This window comes from Dermacentor variabilis, chromosome 4 (assembly GCF_050947875.1).
Source record: "Dermacentor variabilis isolate Ectoservices chromosome 4, ASM5094787v1, whole genome shotgun sequence".
Classification (NCBI taxonomy): Eukaryota; Metazoa; Arthropoda; class Arachnida; order Ixodida; family Ixodidae; genus Dermacentor; species Dermacentor variabilis.
The window spans coordinates 180,721,833-180,742,213 of NC_134571.1; the positions used below are offsets into that span (position 1 = coordinate 180,721,833).

At 43.0% G+C, this 20,381-nt stretch overlaps 1 protein-coding gene across 3 annotated transcripts in view; it reads right to left on the reverse strand.

Annotated features, from left to right (window-relative positions):
• LOC142578084 (uncharacterized) overlaps positions 1-7,187 on the reverse strand; it is a 151,508-nt gene extending 144,321 nt beyond the window's left edge. For all 3 annotated transcript variants that reach the window (XR_012827160.1, XM_075687503.1, XM_075687502.1), the window contains exon 1: positions 7,022-7,187. Coding sequence is in view for 2 of the 3 variants with exons in the window: in XM_075687502.1 (XP_075543617.1) it covers positions 7,022-7,114 (93 nt within the window). In the remaining variant the exon portion in view is untranslated. The remainder of the gene's footprint in view (positions 1-7,021) is intronic.
• Positions 7,188-20,381: the final 13,194 nt, after the last annotated feature.

The following is a 20,381-nucleotide window of genomic DNA, read 5'->3' on the forward strand; positions in this document are numbered from 1 at the left end:
TGCAGCGCAATTTGCGCTATAGCAGGAGTGGGTTAAGAAATGTACAGAAAATTCATTGGGGTATACAGCGGTAAACACAAGTGAACACTTTTACAAAAGAGCACTGATGAAAGACTACACTAGTTATACAAATGCTGCCAGGCATACCCATGCCTGATTATGCCCATACCCATGACTATGCATCTGGGATGGAGGTTGCAATAATTTGGGATGAGCATGAGCGAATGGTTCCAGATAAATGGATTCCAGTCTTCTCTAGAGCGGGGTAAATGCTGAATTTGAACACGTTAGTACGTGCGTAGTAGGGTATTAAGTTTAGGTCATGATGACTTCTCGTTGGTGATCCCGGCGCGAAGTTAATGTCATTATCATTTGAGAGCCTAACTAAAGAATTGACAATGCAATGCAAGAATTTTAATGATTCGACACCGCGACGAGAAGAGAGCGTGTTTAGGTTCAAGGAAGAAAGTGTTGAAGAGGGCGAAAAGTCTCGATCGTAACGATGACATATAAATCGCACAGCTTTTTTCTGTATAGCCTCTAGTTTATTAATCTCTAACTGCTTATGTGGGCTCTAAACTACGGATGCATAATCAAGAACAGGGCGGATTAGAGATTTGTACATTCGTAACTTTGTGTCTTTAGGAGATCGGGTTAGCGTTCGCCTCATATAACCTATTTTTAGTGCTTTATTGCATATGTAGTCAATGTGTTTGGACCATGACATGTTATGCGTAAAAATGACACCAAGATACTTATACTCAGAAACCTTATCTACTGTACGGCCATTTGATGAGTAACTTAAAAGGGAGGGGGAAGATTGGTTGCGGAAAGACATCAGAACGGTTTTATTGAAATTAATGTTCATTTGTCAAGCGTTACCAATTGCACAACCTAGAACACGACTGTTAAGGCGATAATGATTAGAAGATTCAATCACTTCATATAGAATGCAGTCATCAGCATTCTACGGATGTTAGAAGAGCAGCGAAGGGGCAAATCGGTTATGTATAATAAAAGAAGAAGCGGCCCAAGGATGGAGCCTTGGTGCACACCTGATGTCACATCAATAGTAGCGGAGTCAGTCGAACTGTAAGAGACGAACTGGGAGCGAAATGAGAGAAAGTTTAAAATCTAGTTAACCAAATGAGGATTATTCAGCGCAGCATTAAGTTTAGCAATAAGTTTAGAGTGTAAAATGGTGTCAATTGCCTTCAAGAAATCTATAAAAATGGCATCAACCTGGTTGCCTACGTCAAGGTTAAATGAAATGTCATGCGTGAACTCAACTACCTGCGTTAACGTGCTAAAACCACGCCTAAACCAATGTTGCATGTTAGACAGCAAATTATTTGATTCCAGAAAGAGCGTGATGTGCTTATGAATTATGTGTTCCAACATTTTGCGTGACTGACGTCAGTGAAATTGGTCTGTAGTTCGTCAAACACTGCTTATCTCCAGATTTATAAAGAGAGCACTTTGGCTAACTTCCATGAAGAAGGTACAGTTGAGGATGATAAGGACTTTTTGAATATGACTGACAGATATTTTGATGACCACAACGAACAACAAACAAGGAACGCGTTGTGTATCCCGTGCGGACCGGTGCATTTCTTGACATCCAGGCTTAATATAAGGCTGAGGATGCCTTCGCAGTTTATCTCAAAGTCACTGATTGCTTCAGAAGAAACTATATTGGTAAGTGTCGGGATAAAGTTGTTATCGGAAACAAACATGGATTGGAAATACTTGTTGAATGCATCGGATATCACTACCGGGTCGTTGGTGACGTCATTATCTATTCTGAAAGAAGTGGATGAAGCATCGCGAGGTAAAATAGAAGACCAAAACTTTCGTGAGTTAGTTCTTAACAAATTGTGCAGGCGAACGCGAAAAAAGAAATCCTTGGCATTTTGCAACATAAGATTGAGTTCTTTCTTTGCCTTAAGAAATCTATCCAATGCCATGGGATCAGTGCCTCTTCTGGAACACCTTTACCTTCGAACGCGACGGGACAAATCCAAGATATCGCGAGTCATCCGCGGAATGTTAGAATTTTTTTTTCTTAGATTTAATGGGCAAAAAACGTTTGATACATGATTTGACAAGACGCTCAAAGTAATTAGCAAGGCAGTTGACGTCCTGGTTGTCTGCAAGTGCACTAAACGTATCGAAACGATGAGATAAGGCATCAGTAATGGAGTTGTCGTCCGCATGAGTGAAATCAGGGAAACTAGTAAACGTGGAGGATTTAGAAATTGGACAGGAGAGTGACACTAAAACGCTTTTATGGTCTGAAATACCATCAATTGCCTCGCAAGAAAAGTCACGTTCAGCTAGGTTAGCGCTTAAAAAAACTAAGTCAAGGACGGAATTTAACCTGGTCGCACTAGGAACAACCTCGGTGAGACCAAAGGACAAGGAAATGTTGATTAGTTCTTTACAAACAGCTGTGTCGCGACCGACTGCAGACAATGATGGCCAGTGGATGCCAGGGGCGTTGAAGTCACCCATGCAGATAAAACTCGACGAAGCAATGTTGATCTCGCTCATGAAATTTCAAACAGCATGAAGAACATCAAGAGTAGAGGCGGGGGGACGATATATAACACTAATCACAATACACCGATTATGAAGGTAAATTTTACACCACACGGATTCTGTTTCTGGAGGAGAAGGCAAGACAGAATCGTAGATCCGACCGCATAACCAGTACCACGCCACCACCAGTACCGCTAACCCTGTCTAAGCGCACGGCAACAAAACCGGGTGGAGTGAACTCAGATTCGTAAATACCATTGTGCAGCCAAGTCTCTGTGATGCCGATAACGTGGGGCAATGAATAGATATAAGGGACAATAAATCAGGAAATCTTTTAACAATACTACGAGCGTTTATATTCAAGACGACAAGGTTCTCAAAACGGCCAGGATGAATTGAGGAAGTGGATGGAAAGGAAGTCAAATGGCCAGACTCAGAAGAAACACGTTGAGCGGGTGCCATTACTAATGAGTTTGAGCTGTCATCCCAGTTATAACGAACCTTGTTAATGAAAGCATGATGGTATCTCAACTTCACAACAGAACCGCTGTCCCGAAAAGAGGCTGATGCATCCCAGACTTTTATCCGAATTAACCGAACCCTACAAGAGAAGTCTTCTTTAATGACGAAATTTGAGCCCTTGAGTTTTGAAACGTTCCTAAGAACCTCGGTTCTGTCGCTGAAGTTAGAAAGTTTAAGAATGACGGGACGAATGTAACCAGTGCGTGCTCTACCGAGCCTGTGGCCGCGCTCAATGTGAGGGCAGCTAGTCTTCAGGTGCTCAGTAAACACAGATGAAACTGCAGTCATCAGGGTGGTAGCGTTTTCATCCATTACTTCAGAAATGCCGTGTATTATCAGATTGTTGCTACGAGAAGGATTTTCAAGACTCATTCTTTAAGACCAAGTCCGTTACCTTAGTAGTCAAGGCATTTATTTCAGCACGTAAGTCACGCAGTAAACTAGTCTGGACATAGGAGTGGTGCTGCATGGTGCCGGTGCCGCTGCAGCCTAGCCCACTAACGAGTCGATCCACGCGCTGGACATTTATACCGTCGGCTGCGGACGTCACAGACCGAGAGTTCTCGATGATTGACTGATCAAAGGACAGGGCATCGGGGTGACTGGCATGCTGCAGCTTGAAGTGGCACACGCCGAGGTAATCGCATATGGTAGCGATAGAGCAGTTCCTGGGCAAGCACTCTATGACGTCCACGTGCTCGACCGCTAAGAGAGCCGAGTCAGACGAAGCAGTCCCAAGCCATGTGACGCCGCAAAGGGGGGTACAGCAAGGAAGCCGAAGAACTGCATGAAGAACAAGCAGCGATTAAACATGGTGCCGGTGCCGCTGCAGCCTAGCCCACTGAAGAGTCGATCCACGCGCTGGACATTTATACCGTCGGCTGCTGACGTCACAGACCGAGAGTTGTCAATGATTGGCTGATCAAAGGACAGGGCATCGGGGTGACTGGCATCCTGTAGCTTGAAGTGCGACACGCCGAGGTAATCGCATATGGTAGCTATAGAGCAGTTCCTGGGCAAGCACTCGATGACGTCCACGTGCTCGACCGCTAAGGGAGCCACGTCAGACGAAGCAGTTCCAAGCCATGTGACGCCGCAAAGGGGGGTACAGCAAGGAAGCCGAAGAATTGCATGAAGAACAAGCAGCGATTAAACATGGTGCCGGTGCCGCTGCAGCCTAGCCCACTCGTTTCGTACGTTTTAGCCGACCACCGTGACTGGGACCTGGCTCTACCCTACATTACCTTTGCATACAAGTCTTCCCGTCTCGAAACTGCTGGCTTTTCCCCGTTTTACCTCTTGTATGGCCGCGAACCGACGCTACTACTTGACACCGTGCTTCCGTCCACCACAGCTTCAACTAGCGCTTATGCCCGTGATCCAATCGCCCGTGCTGACCGCGCTCGTCAACTTGCGCGCGTTCGTCTACAAGTCTCCCAAGACAAAGAGAAGCAACGCTACGACCTCCGTCACCGTGATGTCAATTTTGCGCCCGGCACCCTCGTGTTGCTATGGTTACCATCGCGTAAAGTTGGCCTTTGTGAGAAACTGCTTTCCTGTTATACCGGCCCATATCGCGTGCTCCGCCAAGTGACCGATGTCACCTATAAAATTGTTCTAGCCACGCCCACTACGCCCTCCGGTGTGACAACCAGTGACATTGTCCACGTCACCCGAATCAAGCCCTACAACTCTCCACGTGCCTTGGATATTTAACAGCACCGTGACGGCGCTTTTGCCGCCGGGGGGTAGTGTTATGATATTATCGGCAGATACCAGAGAGACGAGCCGCCGCGAGAACGACGACGAAGTGGGTATGTGCCCTTGGCGCGAGAAAATGTCGGCCTGGCGCTCTGCCTCCAGTCCAGCGTAAATAGCTTGTGAATAGCTTCTTCCGTCTGTGTCTTTCTACGCGCAACAGTATTTAACAGCACCGTGACGGCGCCTTTGCCATTGCGGGGTAGTATTACGATATTATCAGGAGATACTGAAGAGATAAGCCAGCGCGAGAACGACGATGAAGTTGGTTTGTGCCTTGCCGTGGGCGAGCGTAAGCCTGGCTGTCTGGTCGCAGTGTAAATAGCCTATAGATAGCCTCTTTCGTCTGTGTCTTTCTACACGTAACAATATTGTGGAAATCCAGCCCTGTGTCCATGCATGAACTTCTACGGGAGGGAAACGGACACCTCCATGTTTGTCCGCTAGAATGAGACTCCAGTCCTTCCATGATTCATTGGAAGGGCATTCAATCGCATATTATAAACACATTTGTTTTGGTTTGGGCATTCCTATGACTGCGGCTCGGTCAAAGCATATCAGCGGTCGCGTCGAGGCTCCGTATAACGGCCACCTGCGTCATATACACACAGTTGTAGTGGGCATTGTGTGTTGTGGTTACGGCATAGTCGCCGCGGCCACCCGATCTAAACTAATTAGTTACTTAATTAATTATTTATTCACTACTGAACAATGAATTAAAATAACTGCCCTCATTATTGATTAGAAGTACTACTACCACTACTACTGCTACTACTATTAATAATAATAATAATAATACTAATAGCAGAGCCTATATACATGCGTAGATTGAGGCAAAACACACCACAGCTCTACTGCTCGTTCCACATCATGGAGTGGAAGAGCTGATAATTTTTTTTTCTCGGTTCTTTGCTTCGCGGCGCACTTCCGATAACGGACTGGTGCGCCAGCTGTTGCGTTTTTCTTGTTTCGCGCAGCGAGAACACCTGACTAGCGGTATAAGTCAGCGCTGCACGAAAACTGAGGGAAACACGACTGAGCATGGTCGCGCGCTGGAAGACGGCAGAAAGTGAAATAGTTTCGTGCTCTGCACGCGCGACTGCACGACGTGGGAACATGCGCACGAAACAGAAGTACATATCTTTTGCGGCGGCAAAAAGTAAAACAAGAACACGAAGACATTGACCTTGTATGTTTTATTATATCTCTAAACTTTATTTCTTCTATTGAAGGATAGTTTTACCCGCCGTGCTTGTTTAGTGGCTATGGTGTTGGGCTGCTGAGCACGGTATCGCGGGATCGAATCCTGGCCACGGCGGCGGCATTTCGATGAGAGCGAAATGCGAAAACAAACGTATACTTAGATTTAGCTGCACGTTAAATGACCCCAGGAGGTCGAAATTTCCTGAGTCCCTCACTACGGCACTACGGCGTTGCCTTGTAATCACAAAGTGGTTTTGGCACGTAAAACCCCATTATTTATTTTAGGCGACAGCTTTAGCAAATAATTGATGTTGCCTTGAATACTTCTCGAAGTCACCCATCACTGAGAGTGACATCACATCACTGCGGTGTGCCTAGCGTATTCGAGAGATTCACGTCGCTCTGCTGCTGGGACCACGGCGCCCGCGAGGAGAACGACAAACGGCCTTTGGTTTGAAGTGTGAGCTTTTTTCATGGCGCGTGATGAGGTAATACTTAGCAGGCACGATTGTTAGCTCGCGTTTACGCACGGCGCTCGTCAGCTAAAAAACGGCCAGACCTGGTGAGGGGCTCTTTAAGTTCAAATAGATGCGATTATCTTGCTGTCCCTATTGTAACAATTCAAGTTTGTGAAACATTGCAGCAATAATAACAATTTGTAGTGATGAACTACTTGGAATAATCTGCATATAAATTAGGTCTCACATGGCAAATTAAAAATAAGTTACACTTTCTTGCACTCCCAAATTTGTCAGTTTCCACTGTAATGTCGGTTTACGCTGATGGCATGATGAGTAAACATATTGGCAAAATCTCACAATCTCATGCAGTTGATGTGAATATGTGCCACTGCATGTAGTGTGCATAACGTTAAGTGCGTAATAAAAATACAGCATACAGATATGCGTATTATCATGTATAGTATCCGCAGATTGCCAGATTTGACCGCTTCCTTTCATATTTCAAGCACACTAATCAAGCGTGTCGTAGTACTCACCGGATAGAGTATATGGATGCCATTCTTGTTCATTATGTCGTGGCGTAATTCATAATGCTCCGGTTTCAAAGGTGTGTGCGGTGACATGGCCATTTCTGTGGTCTGTCCTTCGGTTGCAGGGACGTATTCGGTGATCGTCTGCCAGCGGGTACGCTGCTGTACTGCGCAGACGGTGGAAGCCTTCTGGAAACTCGTGTATTGTGTGGGCCGCCACGCCCGGCCTGAAGTTACGACTGATTCCAGTCCGATCAATATGCGTTTGACAATACAATGCACGAAACGTTAGCGACGCAATGCCCGAAAGGAATTACTTATGATAAAAAAAAGCCGTAAATATCTCGAAACGCGGCTGTTGTTCCTGCGGCTGCGCCTAATTTGGTGGCGCGATGGCATTTTAGAAGAAAAAAAAAACAGGTTATTATACAGGCCAATAAACATAGCATAAGAAACATTGCATGTAGTATTTTTTCACAAGGTAATCTAACACTGTGCAATAATTTTCCCAATTTAAGCCACCCTATTTCTTCTTGAATGTATTTGCAGGATTGGGAGAACATAAATATTGATTTAATTATTGAGGGAAAATCAAGACTGGTTCCAAGAAGCAGCTACAAAGGAATACTGGAAGACTTCTAGAAGAGGTGGTATTTCATAATGCATTTATTAGTAAAGATATAGAAAATTACATGTGCGTAGTATAAATAAGGAGGTACCATAGCCAAAGCCTGTATCGGAACCTCCTGTTAAAGACAGTTATGATGGTATACAATGTTTAAAGCAAAACCTGTACAGGTGAGAGCTAAGAGTAATATTAAAACATGTTTATAGCATGTGAGTAATAAGAACACTTGAGAACAGCATGACAATATAAAAGAACAAAAGGAAATTAAAAAATGGACAATATCAGTACGGATTTATATGAATGCTTTAAGTTCTCTTTCAAATTGTTATAACTTTTTTTTCATTTTGAATATAGGTGTTAGAGTATTCCAAAGTGATATCAAAGAAAATTCCGCAGTCTGTTCACTATAGTTAGTTGGCACTTTAGGTGGGCGGAAATTACTATTGAGTGCTAATCTGGTGTGACTATGAGCTATCAGGTCACAAGGTGAGAAGGAGCTCGATGGCAGTTCCTTAGTCAGATATTTGTAGAATAAAATCCCTAGATTATATTTGGTGAGTTCTGAAATGGTTAGTATGTTGTTTTTATGCAGTAGTGATTTTACATTTGCAAAGCGTGAACTGCTTGTAATAAGTAAGTCTTATGGATTGGTTCTGGATTACCTGGAGGGATGCGAAGTTAGTGTTATAACTGTTACCCCCGCATATTATGCCGTAGTTAATATGAGAGTGAATGAATCAGTGGTATAGCGAGAACAATGTATTATGTGTAAAGTTGCACTCTAAAGAGGTCATAAATGTTCGGACAAAGAAAAAACTGGCTGACGTCACGTGAACAACATAACTCAGCATATCAAAAATTTAGTAAAAACATCGGCTGCAGGTTTACGTTATAGAACAAGGTCGTTAATTTTGGTTTCAAGAAAGAGTGCACAGAAACACCTGAAACCATTTGACAAGCTGTTACTTGTGGTGAGTTTTTCCGTCATTTAGAAAGGTCTTCAAAACACGACCTCAATAATTTTTCACTACAATAACAATTTAAGAGGGCCATTCAAATACCCATCTTTTACGAGGCAAAAGAAAGGCAGACGTCTGTAACGTTGCCGAATCCCAACCCAATTACCAGCGCAGTAACCTTTTTAGAAGCTGCAATAAAAAATACTGTTACGTTACAATATTTATAAGAGAGACAACGGTGAATAAACAAGATTGCTGTTGAGACCGATTCCACCTCCACACGTGAAATTGTCTTCTTTTGACTAGGGCCACTTTTGTTGGCGACGTAACACAACCCTCGCCTGGAAAGGCGCCGCCGCGGCGCTAACTATAAGGGAGGTAAGCACGCGGCAAAAGGAGGCTTCCGCTGGGACTCGTGCACAACGTCCGTGGGGACACGCGAGTCCAGTGGTGCGACCTCGTAGTTCACATCGCCAAGCTCACGCAATATCGTGTATGTCCTTCTGTAGCGCAGCAGAAGCTTTTGAGACAAGCCGATGCAGCAACATGGCGTCCATAGGAGCACAACAGATCGAGGAGGAAATCGAACGTCCCGATGTCATTTTGGATTGTGGGGTACAGCGCGAAGCAGTCACAAGGGACGCAAGGAAATAACGAGGACACGCGCCTTCTTTCCTTGCGTCCCTTGCCCCTGCTTCGCGCTATACCACACAATCTCAAATGGAACACCAACTGCCCGAACCATCGCCCTTCTAAGTACCGATGTACCTAGCCTTAAGCCTATACATGGGAAAACATAGCTGATAATGGCCGTATATCGATTTGAAACACTTTATTAAGAAATTTCTTGCGAAAAATGACACTTGAAGCGACCGGAGGCAAGAAACTGAGAATAAAGAACAGACAAGTAGCACACAAAATGCGTGCAATAACATACCAATGTTATATATCAATTACAGACACATGATGTTTTAACAGCGTTAGCTGATATACAGAAATAACACAGTATAATTATTTTCCTTCCAACGACCCTAAACTCAAAGGCAAAAAAAATTCAGAATGATAAAAAGTGTTTATAGGTCATTTTCACCCAATTAGATACTAAAACAATGTTAAACTAGAACATGTAGTGGAAATACAGCTACAGTCCTAACATGAATAAGAAAACCTGTACAATAACTTCTTCATCAATGTAAACATAACATGAAGAAATACAAATAACAGAGCATTCTGGTTTTACACGTACCAAATAGATTTACAACCACGCTTACATAAAAGAAAACATTCTCAAATTCAATTTCAGACTACCTTACATATCAGGCAAAATGAAAAAATATATGCCAGTAGTCACTGAAGAAAGCTAGACACGTGTTACACTCTTGTAGCACGTGAAGGCAAACTACTGCTGCGCACTGGGCATTAAAGTATACGATCGAAAGGATCAGTCTTCTTTCCACATATAAGGAGCCGCAGTATGAAGTAAACGTATGGCGCTGTAGGTCGATCCCTTGAACGACACATGCGAGCACCTTATGTACTACGCAAAGGTTATTTTGTTTTGTCTATCCTTCTCTCTATCTTTATTTCTGTCTTTTCGTTCTTTCATTCTTTCATTGTTCCTTTTACAGCGAAGCTGTATATGCGTAGGCGAAACGCTCGTGGTACGACCACAGAAATCCTAATGTGGGGTATGAGCGATTGTTTAGGGGGGTATGAGCCATTGCATTCTTCTTACGTCACGGACAGACAGATTTCTCGTTGGGTAGACATAGAAATGATTACGCATTTAAAGCTTTTATAGTGGAGCTGTATATGCCTAGGCAAAGCAGTCGCGATCCCACCACAGAAACATTCCTACCGAAGGTGTAGCACGCCAGTGACTACACCGGTAGTGACGTCGCTTCTCTCTCGCAACAATGCGCACGCGCAGAGCTCTCACTCCTGCTTCGAAATAGGCTCAGAAATGTCTCCTTGTCTTTAATTAAATAAGATATATGGCCCCGGTGTGTAACGTGTTACTACAGTGAATAACCGAGTCATAAACACTGTGCTTAGCGCATTACGCATGACCGACGCATTACAAAACATATATGGTTACCCTAATTCAGCAATACTTCGATGAATTCGTTGGATTAACACAATGAACAGTCATTGAACGCCTGCTTGATGGTGATTATGCGAAGCTGAATGTGCGGCATTTCAAACAAAAAATCTGATACACCCAAGCCAAACGTGTGCGTATCCTCATTCAGAAGCACAAAGGCGTAAGCGGTTTCATACAGGGGCGTAAGCACGCCAATGCAGGCAATGTGCGTCGCGCGGCCAGTCACGCAACATTTATATATATATATATATATATATATATATATATATATATATATATATATATATATATATATATATATATATATATATATATATATATATATATATATATATATATATATATGTGTGTGTGTGTGTGTGTGTGTGTGTGTGTGTGTGTGTGTGTGTGTGCACGAAGAACTTTATAGGCTGAGAATAGACAAAAAGAAACAAGCTTCATATCGACTTTCCACTATAGAACAAATATAGAATTAGAGTAGGCAAAATGAAATAGAAACCTTATGAACTATTGTCTATAGACCATCTTTAAACTAGGAGTAGACAACAATAATTAACACCTTATCGAATTTGTTATAGACCAATACTGAACAACAATAAATGGATACTGTATTGACTTTTGTTTATAATTACTCTATAGAGAGGAAGAAGACAAAAAATTGAAACACATGGCGGTCTATAGACAAATGTTGGACAAAAATAAATAGAGACTGTATCGACTTTTGTGTATAGGAAGTCTTTGCCTTGTTGGGCAAACTTCATGTTCAGCAAAGCAGGGAGCAGTGAAGCACAACGATAGCCCCAATAAATGTCAGTGATCGCCGAAAACCTTATTTGCGCGTGATGTGCGAGGGATTTTATACGTCATCTGCCGAAGGTTCTAGATAATCGCTGATGCCCGCATGAATTTCATAAAGCACTACACAGTTCGTCTCGCGCATGCAATATTATTAGTCAAGGTGCGGCGAGAACCTACACAGCAGATAGAAACAAGGATAACATTCTAGTAATTTTGAAATGATGCCAGTGAGTCTTGCGCTCAAAGATAACATTAAGTGGTTCACGGGTATCATAATGCTTATCATAACCAACTAGCCCAGCTGTCCATACTTAGGAATATAGTCTTCAGAAACGCAAAAAAATGCGCATTGTAACCGGTAAACTTCACGAGCGCGTTTTTCTGCACACTCCAAAAGCTGCAAAGCATTACAAGTAATACGCCCTCCTTTTTAATGGGAGCTGAAACGGAGGTAGTTATTGATAATGATAAAGTAAATTACATGTATTGGTTCTTTCCTCGCCATGCGCATATCAAACTTATAAGAAATCTTATTTTTATGACCAATACGGATCGACGTTCGCTCCAGCGTAATCGCAGGTGCCTTCCACAAGGTATTACAGAATTCACGTCACGCATACAATCTCATTAAACAAGGTACGACCACAGCATGCACAACGGATAGAATCAACAATAACATTCCATTCCATAAAGTTCTATGTTGTGCCGGCCTGTGTTGCACTGTACGAAAACACTAATTTGTTAGCAAAAGAAATGCAGCCCCACAAAAAACGATAAAAAAGTGCACGTGTAATTATACTTACATGATACGCGTGACAGAACAGTAACAATTCAAGGCAAACGTAAGAAGCAGTGAAGCACTGGTCGCCCGAAGATGCGCATTGAGCTGCTGCTCCAAACCGTGTGTTTTGCGCGTACATTAGGTGATTTTAGTGCGAGAGAATTACATCACAAAACCGTGGTTGAAAGACCCGGCAGAAATAAGGGTACACAAATTAAGTCATCTGCTTCATTCACCGACGATTCGCCACTACAATTCACTTCAATTCACCGACGATCATAATACCCGTTGATGCAAAGTTTGAGCGCAGCTCCATACCTGTTGTCACGCATATATAAGGCCTGGTGAGAAGAGAAAGATCATGGGATACTCCTTCGTGCGAGCCACTCAGCGACCCGACAACGTTGCTGCGGGCGTCGCTTTGTCAGGACTTCAACTACGACACGTCCAGCTCAGAGACTGCTTCCGTGCAAACGGAGAGATGTACGCTCTGCAGTGGGTAAAAACGGGAATCGTGGTTGTGTTCACGTTCGTGGCCCCAGATGTGTCTCAAACGGACGCGGTAGCGTCCGTGTACAGAAAGCCACTTTGGGTTCTACGCTGCTGACACGTCCCTGCTCGTCGTAGGATGCTTGAATCACGACGCACGTTCAACGAAGCAGCACTAAAGTCCGCGATATAACTCAGCGACGCACTCAGGGACAATTAATTCTCTTGCATTTACACATAATAAGAATTTTGTAGGTGCTCCCATAGATGTTGAGAAATTACTTGGGGCAGATGGCGCAGTTCTACACTTTAGTCTAGTCTTTAGTCTCGTATACTTGATGAGGCGGAGGTTGCTTGTACGAGAAATGGAAATGTATGGCGGGGAATTGAACAGGAATTCACAAATTAAGCACAATTAGTTCATTACCTTGCGGCACATACTGCAATTTACAAATTGTAGCCGAGGAGTTCTCAAAGCGGGTCCACTTGGAATAAGTTCACAGGAGAACATCACCTTCGATGTGTTATTTATCGAATATTGGCGGTTCAGTTATTTCAGCGCTTCAATGCAGAAAACAACGTTTTCTTTAAAAAAGTAATGAAAATGTCGCAATTTCGCCCTAAATGCGAAGTGTCGATTGCGATAGCAGTCAGTAGACAGCTATACAAATTAACGATAGTTGTTTTATCGGATGTATAAACGTGCAAACTTTCTGTTACTAACAAAGTTAACATGTACAGAGTCAGTTTGAGATTAGGGACCTGCCCTTGCTCTTATTTTGTGGTCCAGCTTAGGCGACTGCAGCAAAGCGCAGGACAAGTTCACACCTGCTGTATCGGCCTATAACCGAAAACGAAGCACGCAGGTGGGTTCCGCGAAGAGGGGAGCTTCGTGCTTGGACTCGGACAGACGTCTTGACATTTGAATAATGCGTGACTGTATCGGACAACGGCTCTTCCTTCGCGCTGCCACCGTTCACTCGAATCACCGATGGGCGCCGACTTCGGACCTTCAACACCTTCCCTCCTTGACTAGCGTTGAAGCTGCCAGAGGACAAAAGGGAAAGAAAATGAACTCACGGTGTCATATGCGCACAGGTAAACATGAATATATCTCACTCGATGACCACAGAATCTCTGTCAAACTGCTGATGTAAGGAAGCGGGGCACCAGTAGCGAGCGAATTAACGTTTCTGCTGCCTCTTGCTTCAACGCGAACTGAGCAGCGAGAACACGGCACATCTAAACCCACGAGCCGTCCGCCCAGCTAGACTCGGCCCCCAAAGGAGATAGCTTTCAAGATAAAGCCCAAGAATTCACCCGACTTGTTTATGGAAAAATTTGTAGGTCCCATCTGTCGACGGTTATGCAATTAGCATGGTAAGAAAATAGTCACACGCCGTACTGCTGAGGTCACACCAACTGAAAATCGGCAGTGGATATTCTTAGACATCTGTTGCTTCGGCTATGTGCGCTATGAAGTCTCTCTGAAGGCAGTCCAATGATGATGGCACGAGAAAAAGGGAGGGTGTTTCTGACGTGATAACCATGTTAAAATGACAGGTTGACCACTACTTGTCGACAAGGGTATGACGACTGTGTGACTGACGACGGTGTGACGATGATGTTGACTATGACGATGTGTGACTGACTTTAGAAGTTGTAGCGCATGGAGCTTCCTCACTTGTTTGGAGAAACCTCCATGGTTGTTGTGGAATTTTCTCTTTTTTTCAATTATTTCTTCGGTCGCCTTTTATTCCCTTTAGCCTTGCCCCAGCACAAGTTGGCCAGTCAGTACTTACACTGGCTATCCACGTTCTCTTTCTTTCCCATTTTTTCTCTCTTCCTCATTTACGCCCATTGTACGCCCCTACGCTACTAACGTGTTCCAAGCTTCTACGTGCTACGCATATTGTTCCTCATCATATTCTAAGCTGTGATTTCTGAGGCGGAAGCTTAGAAGCGCTCCAAGTAAGCTTAAACGTCTTGCATGCATAACATTTATTAGATCAAAATTTTAGTACGCGTCGGTCTTATGGGACCCGTTCATAAAGAAGGACATTTACCAGCTTGAGATTGTGCAAAGGCCAACGATTAGGTTTATTTATAACAAATACAGAAGGCTTGATTCACCTACGGCACTAATGAAAACAAATAACATCCAACTACTTCAGGTACGTAGGAAAATGTCCCGTTTGTTGTTCCTGCATAACCTTTTAGCACATAAACTAAACACTTCGCATCCCATAGTACTTAAACAGCTATCGTCTAGACCAACACCCCACACAGGAAGTCATTTACTGGAACCAAGTTTTGCAAGAACTGAAACATTCAAACACAGTTTTTTCCCGAGGACCGTTTCCGACTGCAACTGTCTTCCGGGGGCCATTTCCCAGTCGCCTAATTTTGTTAAAGCTCTAGAATAGCATTTGTTTGAGTGAATGAGTGCTGTATATGTGCGTATACGTGTATATATGTATAAATATGTACATATGTATACATATTTTTCTGCTTGTTTATTAGCGGCAATCTCTTAAACTGCCGTTCTTTTTTTCTTTTTCTTTTTATGTCGCAGTGTATTTCCATGCCTTGTATAGCCCCTCCTGCATGGGCCATAACTGTTGGCTTGCAGTATTCTGAGATAAATAAACAAGTAAATAAATAGGTTGCAGCGGTGGCGTAGAGGTAGAACACCCGCCTCGCGTGCAAGAGGTCCGTGGTTCGAATCCCGGTGCCGGCAATTTTCCACCGGATTAAAAAAAAAAAATCCGCGTGTTGATAAAATTGCACAAACAGGCCTGGAGTGTGGCCTGATCCCGGTGACCAGAACCGGTAACGCACTCCCTCACCAGAGCAGGATTGGCCACCCTGGTGCAGTACTTGGCCACAACCTCCTATGAACACAACAATCAAACCCCGGCCCTCAGTCCCCAGCAGCTGCGAAGCAACTGACCACGGCGGCGGTCAGACCTGCGACGCAACAGAGGGTGCTAAGAATCACTGGCTCCGGACAGGCCGCCATTGGAATATGAACCTGGCAACGTTTAACGCTAGAACGTTATCTAGTGAGGCGAGTCTAGCAGTGCTATTGCAGGAATTAGAGGGCAGTAAATGGGATATAATAGGGCTCAGTGAAGTTAGGAGGCCAAAAGAAGCATATACAGTGCTAAATCATTCTTCGGCAACACGTTCTGATTGCCAGGAACCTGGACTGCAGGGGGCATCACAGTGCACTCAAGCTATAAATGGGATTCATGCTCGTTTTGCAACCACTGGGCATGGCAGCATCGACAGAATGCGGAGCACTAATCCGTTTGTCTTCCTTGTGCAGGTGAGCAAAAAGTATGGAAAATGTTTTCGTTCTAATGACCTATTCCTGTTGGTGCTGCCGTGCCCTCGGCTTTGTTGCTTACTACAGGTTTTCACATTGTGTCTGAGGAAATTATTATTGTTAGCCGGAGACATTGAATCGAACCCAGGCCCTGACATGACCCGAATTTTACAACAACTTAATGATATTGCAGTCGACATAAAAGATATGAAAGAGAACAGATTACTGAACATAGAGAACAAATTAGATGCCCTGTCCAGGCTTGAGAGCCGAGTAACGTCCTGCCAAGAACAGGTTAGTTGTATGAGTACAACGATTGAAAGGCTTGAAGCAAGGCTTGAGCATCTTGAAAATTATAGTAGGAGGTCAAATCTGATCATATATGGCATCCCAGAAACTGAAGAGGAAACAAATGAATCGCTTGAAGAAACCGTAAACAAAGATATTTTTCATGATATTTTAGGACTCGACCCTATCCCTATTGAGCGGATACATAGGTTAGGTAAACCGGCAATTGACAAAACACGTCCTGTAATCCTAAAGCTTTTAGACAGTAGGCATAAAACTGTGATACTCAAGAACGGAAAGAAACTAAAGGGAAAAGATTATTCAATTGGCGAAGACTTTTCAAAGAACGTTCGTGAACTAAGAAAGAAACTATGGGATAGCGCGAAGCCGAACCGAGATAAAAAAGAAAGGGTTTCCTTGGTGTTTGATAAGTTATATATCAATAATATTCCTTACGTTTGGGACTGCGAAAAAAATGATAAAGTGAGGGTTCAAAAAAACGACGGGATCGGCGCAAGTCGGCCCGTGACGCGAAGTTGTACGCAGTTGCGAAACCGCTCACCAATAAAGTGAGTGGTTCATTTACCTCAGCTTCTTTCTTCACTAAGACAGATAGCTTGTCTTGCCATAGTAACACGGGCCAATCTAGTATAAAAAGCTTGAGAATAGCTAACATTAACGCACGCAGCGTTGCAAACAAGAAAGACTCGCTTGAACTTAAACTGCTGGAGTTCGACCCACACATATCAGTCCTGACGGAAACTTGGTTACATGAGGACTTAGCAGATGACCTGGTATTTCCTCCTCATTATAAAGTTGTTCGCAAGGACAGGACCTCAAGGGGTGGTGGCGTAGCCATTCTCTTAAAAGACTCTGTAGAATGCGACCTTGTATATGATGTTCCTGACCTTGAATGCCTTTGCATAAAAATTTCTTGCTGGGGTCATTCTTTCATCCTGTATGGTTGCTACAGGCCACCAGATGCCGCACCCGACTATCTTATTAAGCTACAACATCACCTGTCTCATTTCCAAAATAAGAAAATACTGTTAATAGGTGACTTCAATCTGCCAGATGTGTGCTGGTACCGCTTACAAGGCGGTGCTAAGTCTGGGAGCAATGCAGACGTTCTGTTTGATGTCATGCTTACTCATGATTTAGCTCAAATTGTAAATCAACCTACTCGTGTACAAGGTTCATCTTCCTCTATACTAGACTTAGTTTTTGCTAGCCGTCAATATTCTATGCATACTGTATCGGTCGAAACAGGCATTTCAGACCATCACCTCGTAAGCGTATCGATAGATTTAGTTAAGTCCCCTTACCACAACAAAAAAGCCAGTCACGTACGTTGTTTCAAGGATTATTCTAGGGCTGATGATGCCGCAGTGATTGATCATATGGAAACTTGTTTATCGAGCTTCGATGATAATGACGATGTCTGCAAGCTGTGGGAGCGATTCGTCGAAATGTGTCAATATTGTCTAAATGCCTTTGTTCCGAATAAACGCAAAAAAGTTCACAAACGCACACCTTGGATGACGCGGAAGATTATTCAACTGAAGCGAAAACTAAAAAGATCTAAGAAAAAAAACCACCAGTTAAGTCAGATTGAAACGCTTAAAAATAATCTTGAACGTGCGGTTCGTGAGTCAAAAGACTTCTACTTTAACACAACATTACCCAGTTTTGTTAAAAATGACCCAAGTAAATTTTGGAACTTTCTGAGTGACAGCAAGAAACATATCTCAAAAATAACAGCGGAGGGAGATACTTTGACTGATCCGATTGATATTGCACGCCATTTTAATTATTTTTTTCACAGCGTATTCTCTAAAGAAGGTGTACAAACTGTACAAAGCGCATCAAATTTTCCTGTATCGGAGGTTGACTTTGTTAGCCTCCCTGGTGTATTTGCTTTGCTTTTAGAACTGAAACCTAAAACTTCTTCTGGTCCTGATAATTTACCCAATGTATTTTTGCGACGCTATGCCGAAATAATTGCGAAGTTTCTTTTTGTGCTGTTTAAAAAATCTCTGCTGTCATCAAAACTTCCGGTTGAATGGAAGACTGCTCGAGTTGTTCCCATCTTTAAAAAAGGTGACTGCACATTACTACAAAATTACCGTCCTATTTCTTTAACTTCCGCATGCTGTAAAATGCTCGAACATATTATTGCTAAACATATTAACAAATTTCTTGAAGAACACTCCATATTAAGCGACTTTCAGCATGGGTTTAGAAAGGGCTATTCTACAATAACACAATTAGTTACAATAGTACACACCTTTGCTAAAACACTGGATATGAATGGTCAAATAGACGCCATATTTATGGATTTCAGCAAAGCATTTGATAAAGTTCACCACGAAAAACTGATTCAAAAACTAAAAAACATTAATCTTCCAGACATTTTAATATCGTGGATTCAAGATTACCTCACGAATAGAGTGCAATTTGTTTCAGTCGATGGGTGCAGCTCCAGTTGTCTCCCAGTCACCTCTGGGGTGCCCCAAGGAAGCGTCTTGGGGCCTTTGCTTTTTCAGATTTACATAAATGATATTGTTAATGTGGTTACTCCAGGAACTCATATTCGCTTGTTTGCTGATGATTGTGTCGTTTTCCGTCAAATTACGTGTACTAACGATCAAAACGAACTTGACCAGTGTCTTCGAAATGTTCTTGATTGGTGCAGCGAGTTTTCCATGGTTCTTAACACTGAAAAAACAGTTTCGATGCAAATAACACATAAAAAGAACCCAATTAACCACGTGTATACACTGGGATCATCAACACTAAAGCAGGTTAATAGCTACAAATATCTAGGTGTAACAATCACAAGCCGTCTTTCCTGGAACTCACATATAGATAACATATGCTCCTCTGCATTTAAAAAGCTGTGTTTTCTGAGGCATAAACTAAGAAATTCACCTTCTCACATAAAACTTCTAACGTATAACACTTACATCAGGCCAAAGCTCGAGTATGCTTCGGTTGTTTGGGACCCATTCACTAAACTTAACATAGATAAATTAGAAAGGGTTCAAAGAAAAGCTGTTAGGTTTATCTATTCCAAATTTAAAATCACCGACTCCCCCACTGACCTCATGGCGGCTAACAATATTGAAACACTTGAAACGCGAAGAGGAAAATATCGCCTTGAATTTCTTTATTCTTTACTTAACCATAAGTTTGCTTTGGATCCTTCACAGTACATATCCCCTCTAACCACACGTTATACCCGACATCATCACATTCACTCATTGACACCGTATTTTGCGAAAACTGACTGTTTTAAATATTCCTTTTTTCCGCGGACAATATCCGATTGGAACCATGTTATGACATCTTAATAGTTTGCAATATTTGTCTCCTTATTTTTATGTATATTTCTTTTCATTGTGTTCTGTATCTTTTGAGTTTTAAGAATATATGCCTGTCCTGCTTGGACCCTGAAAAGGGTCTGCAGTATGTACTAAATAAAATAAATAAATAATAAAAATAGCGGGCACGTCCTGTGCTACCGGGGCTTAGCAGATAGAAGAGAACTAGGAGTCGGATTCCTGGTTAATAAGAATATAGCTGGTAACATACAGGAATTCTATAGCATTAACGAGAGGGTGGCAGGTCTTGTTGTGAAACTTAATAAGAGGTACAAAATGAAGATTGTACAGGTGTACGCCCCTACATCCAGTCATGATGACCAGGAAGTCGAAAGCTTCTATGAAGACGTGGAATCGGCGGTGGGTAGAGTGAAAACTAAATACACTATACTAATGGGCGACTTTAATGCCAAGGTAGGCAAGAAGCAGGCTGGAGACAAGGCAGTGGGGGAATATGGCATAGGCACTAGGAATAGCAGGGGAGAGTTATTAGTGGAGTTTGCGGAACAGAATAATATGAGGATAATGAATACCTTCTTCCGCAAGCGGGATAGCCGAAAGTGGACGTGGAGGAGCCCGAACGGCGAGACAAGAAATGAAATAGA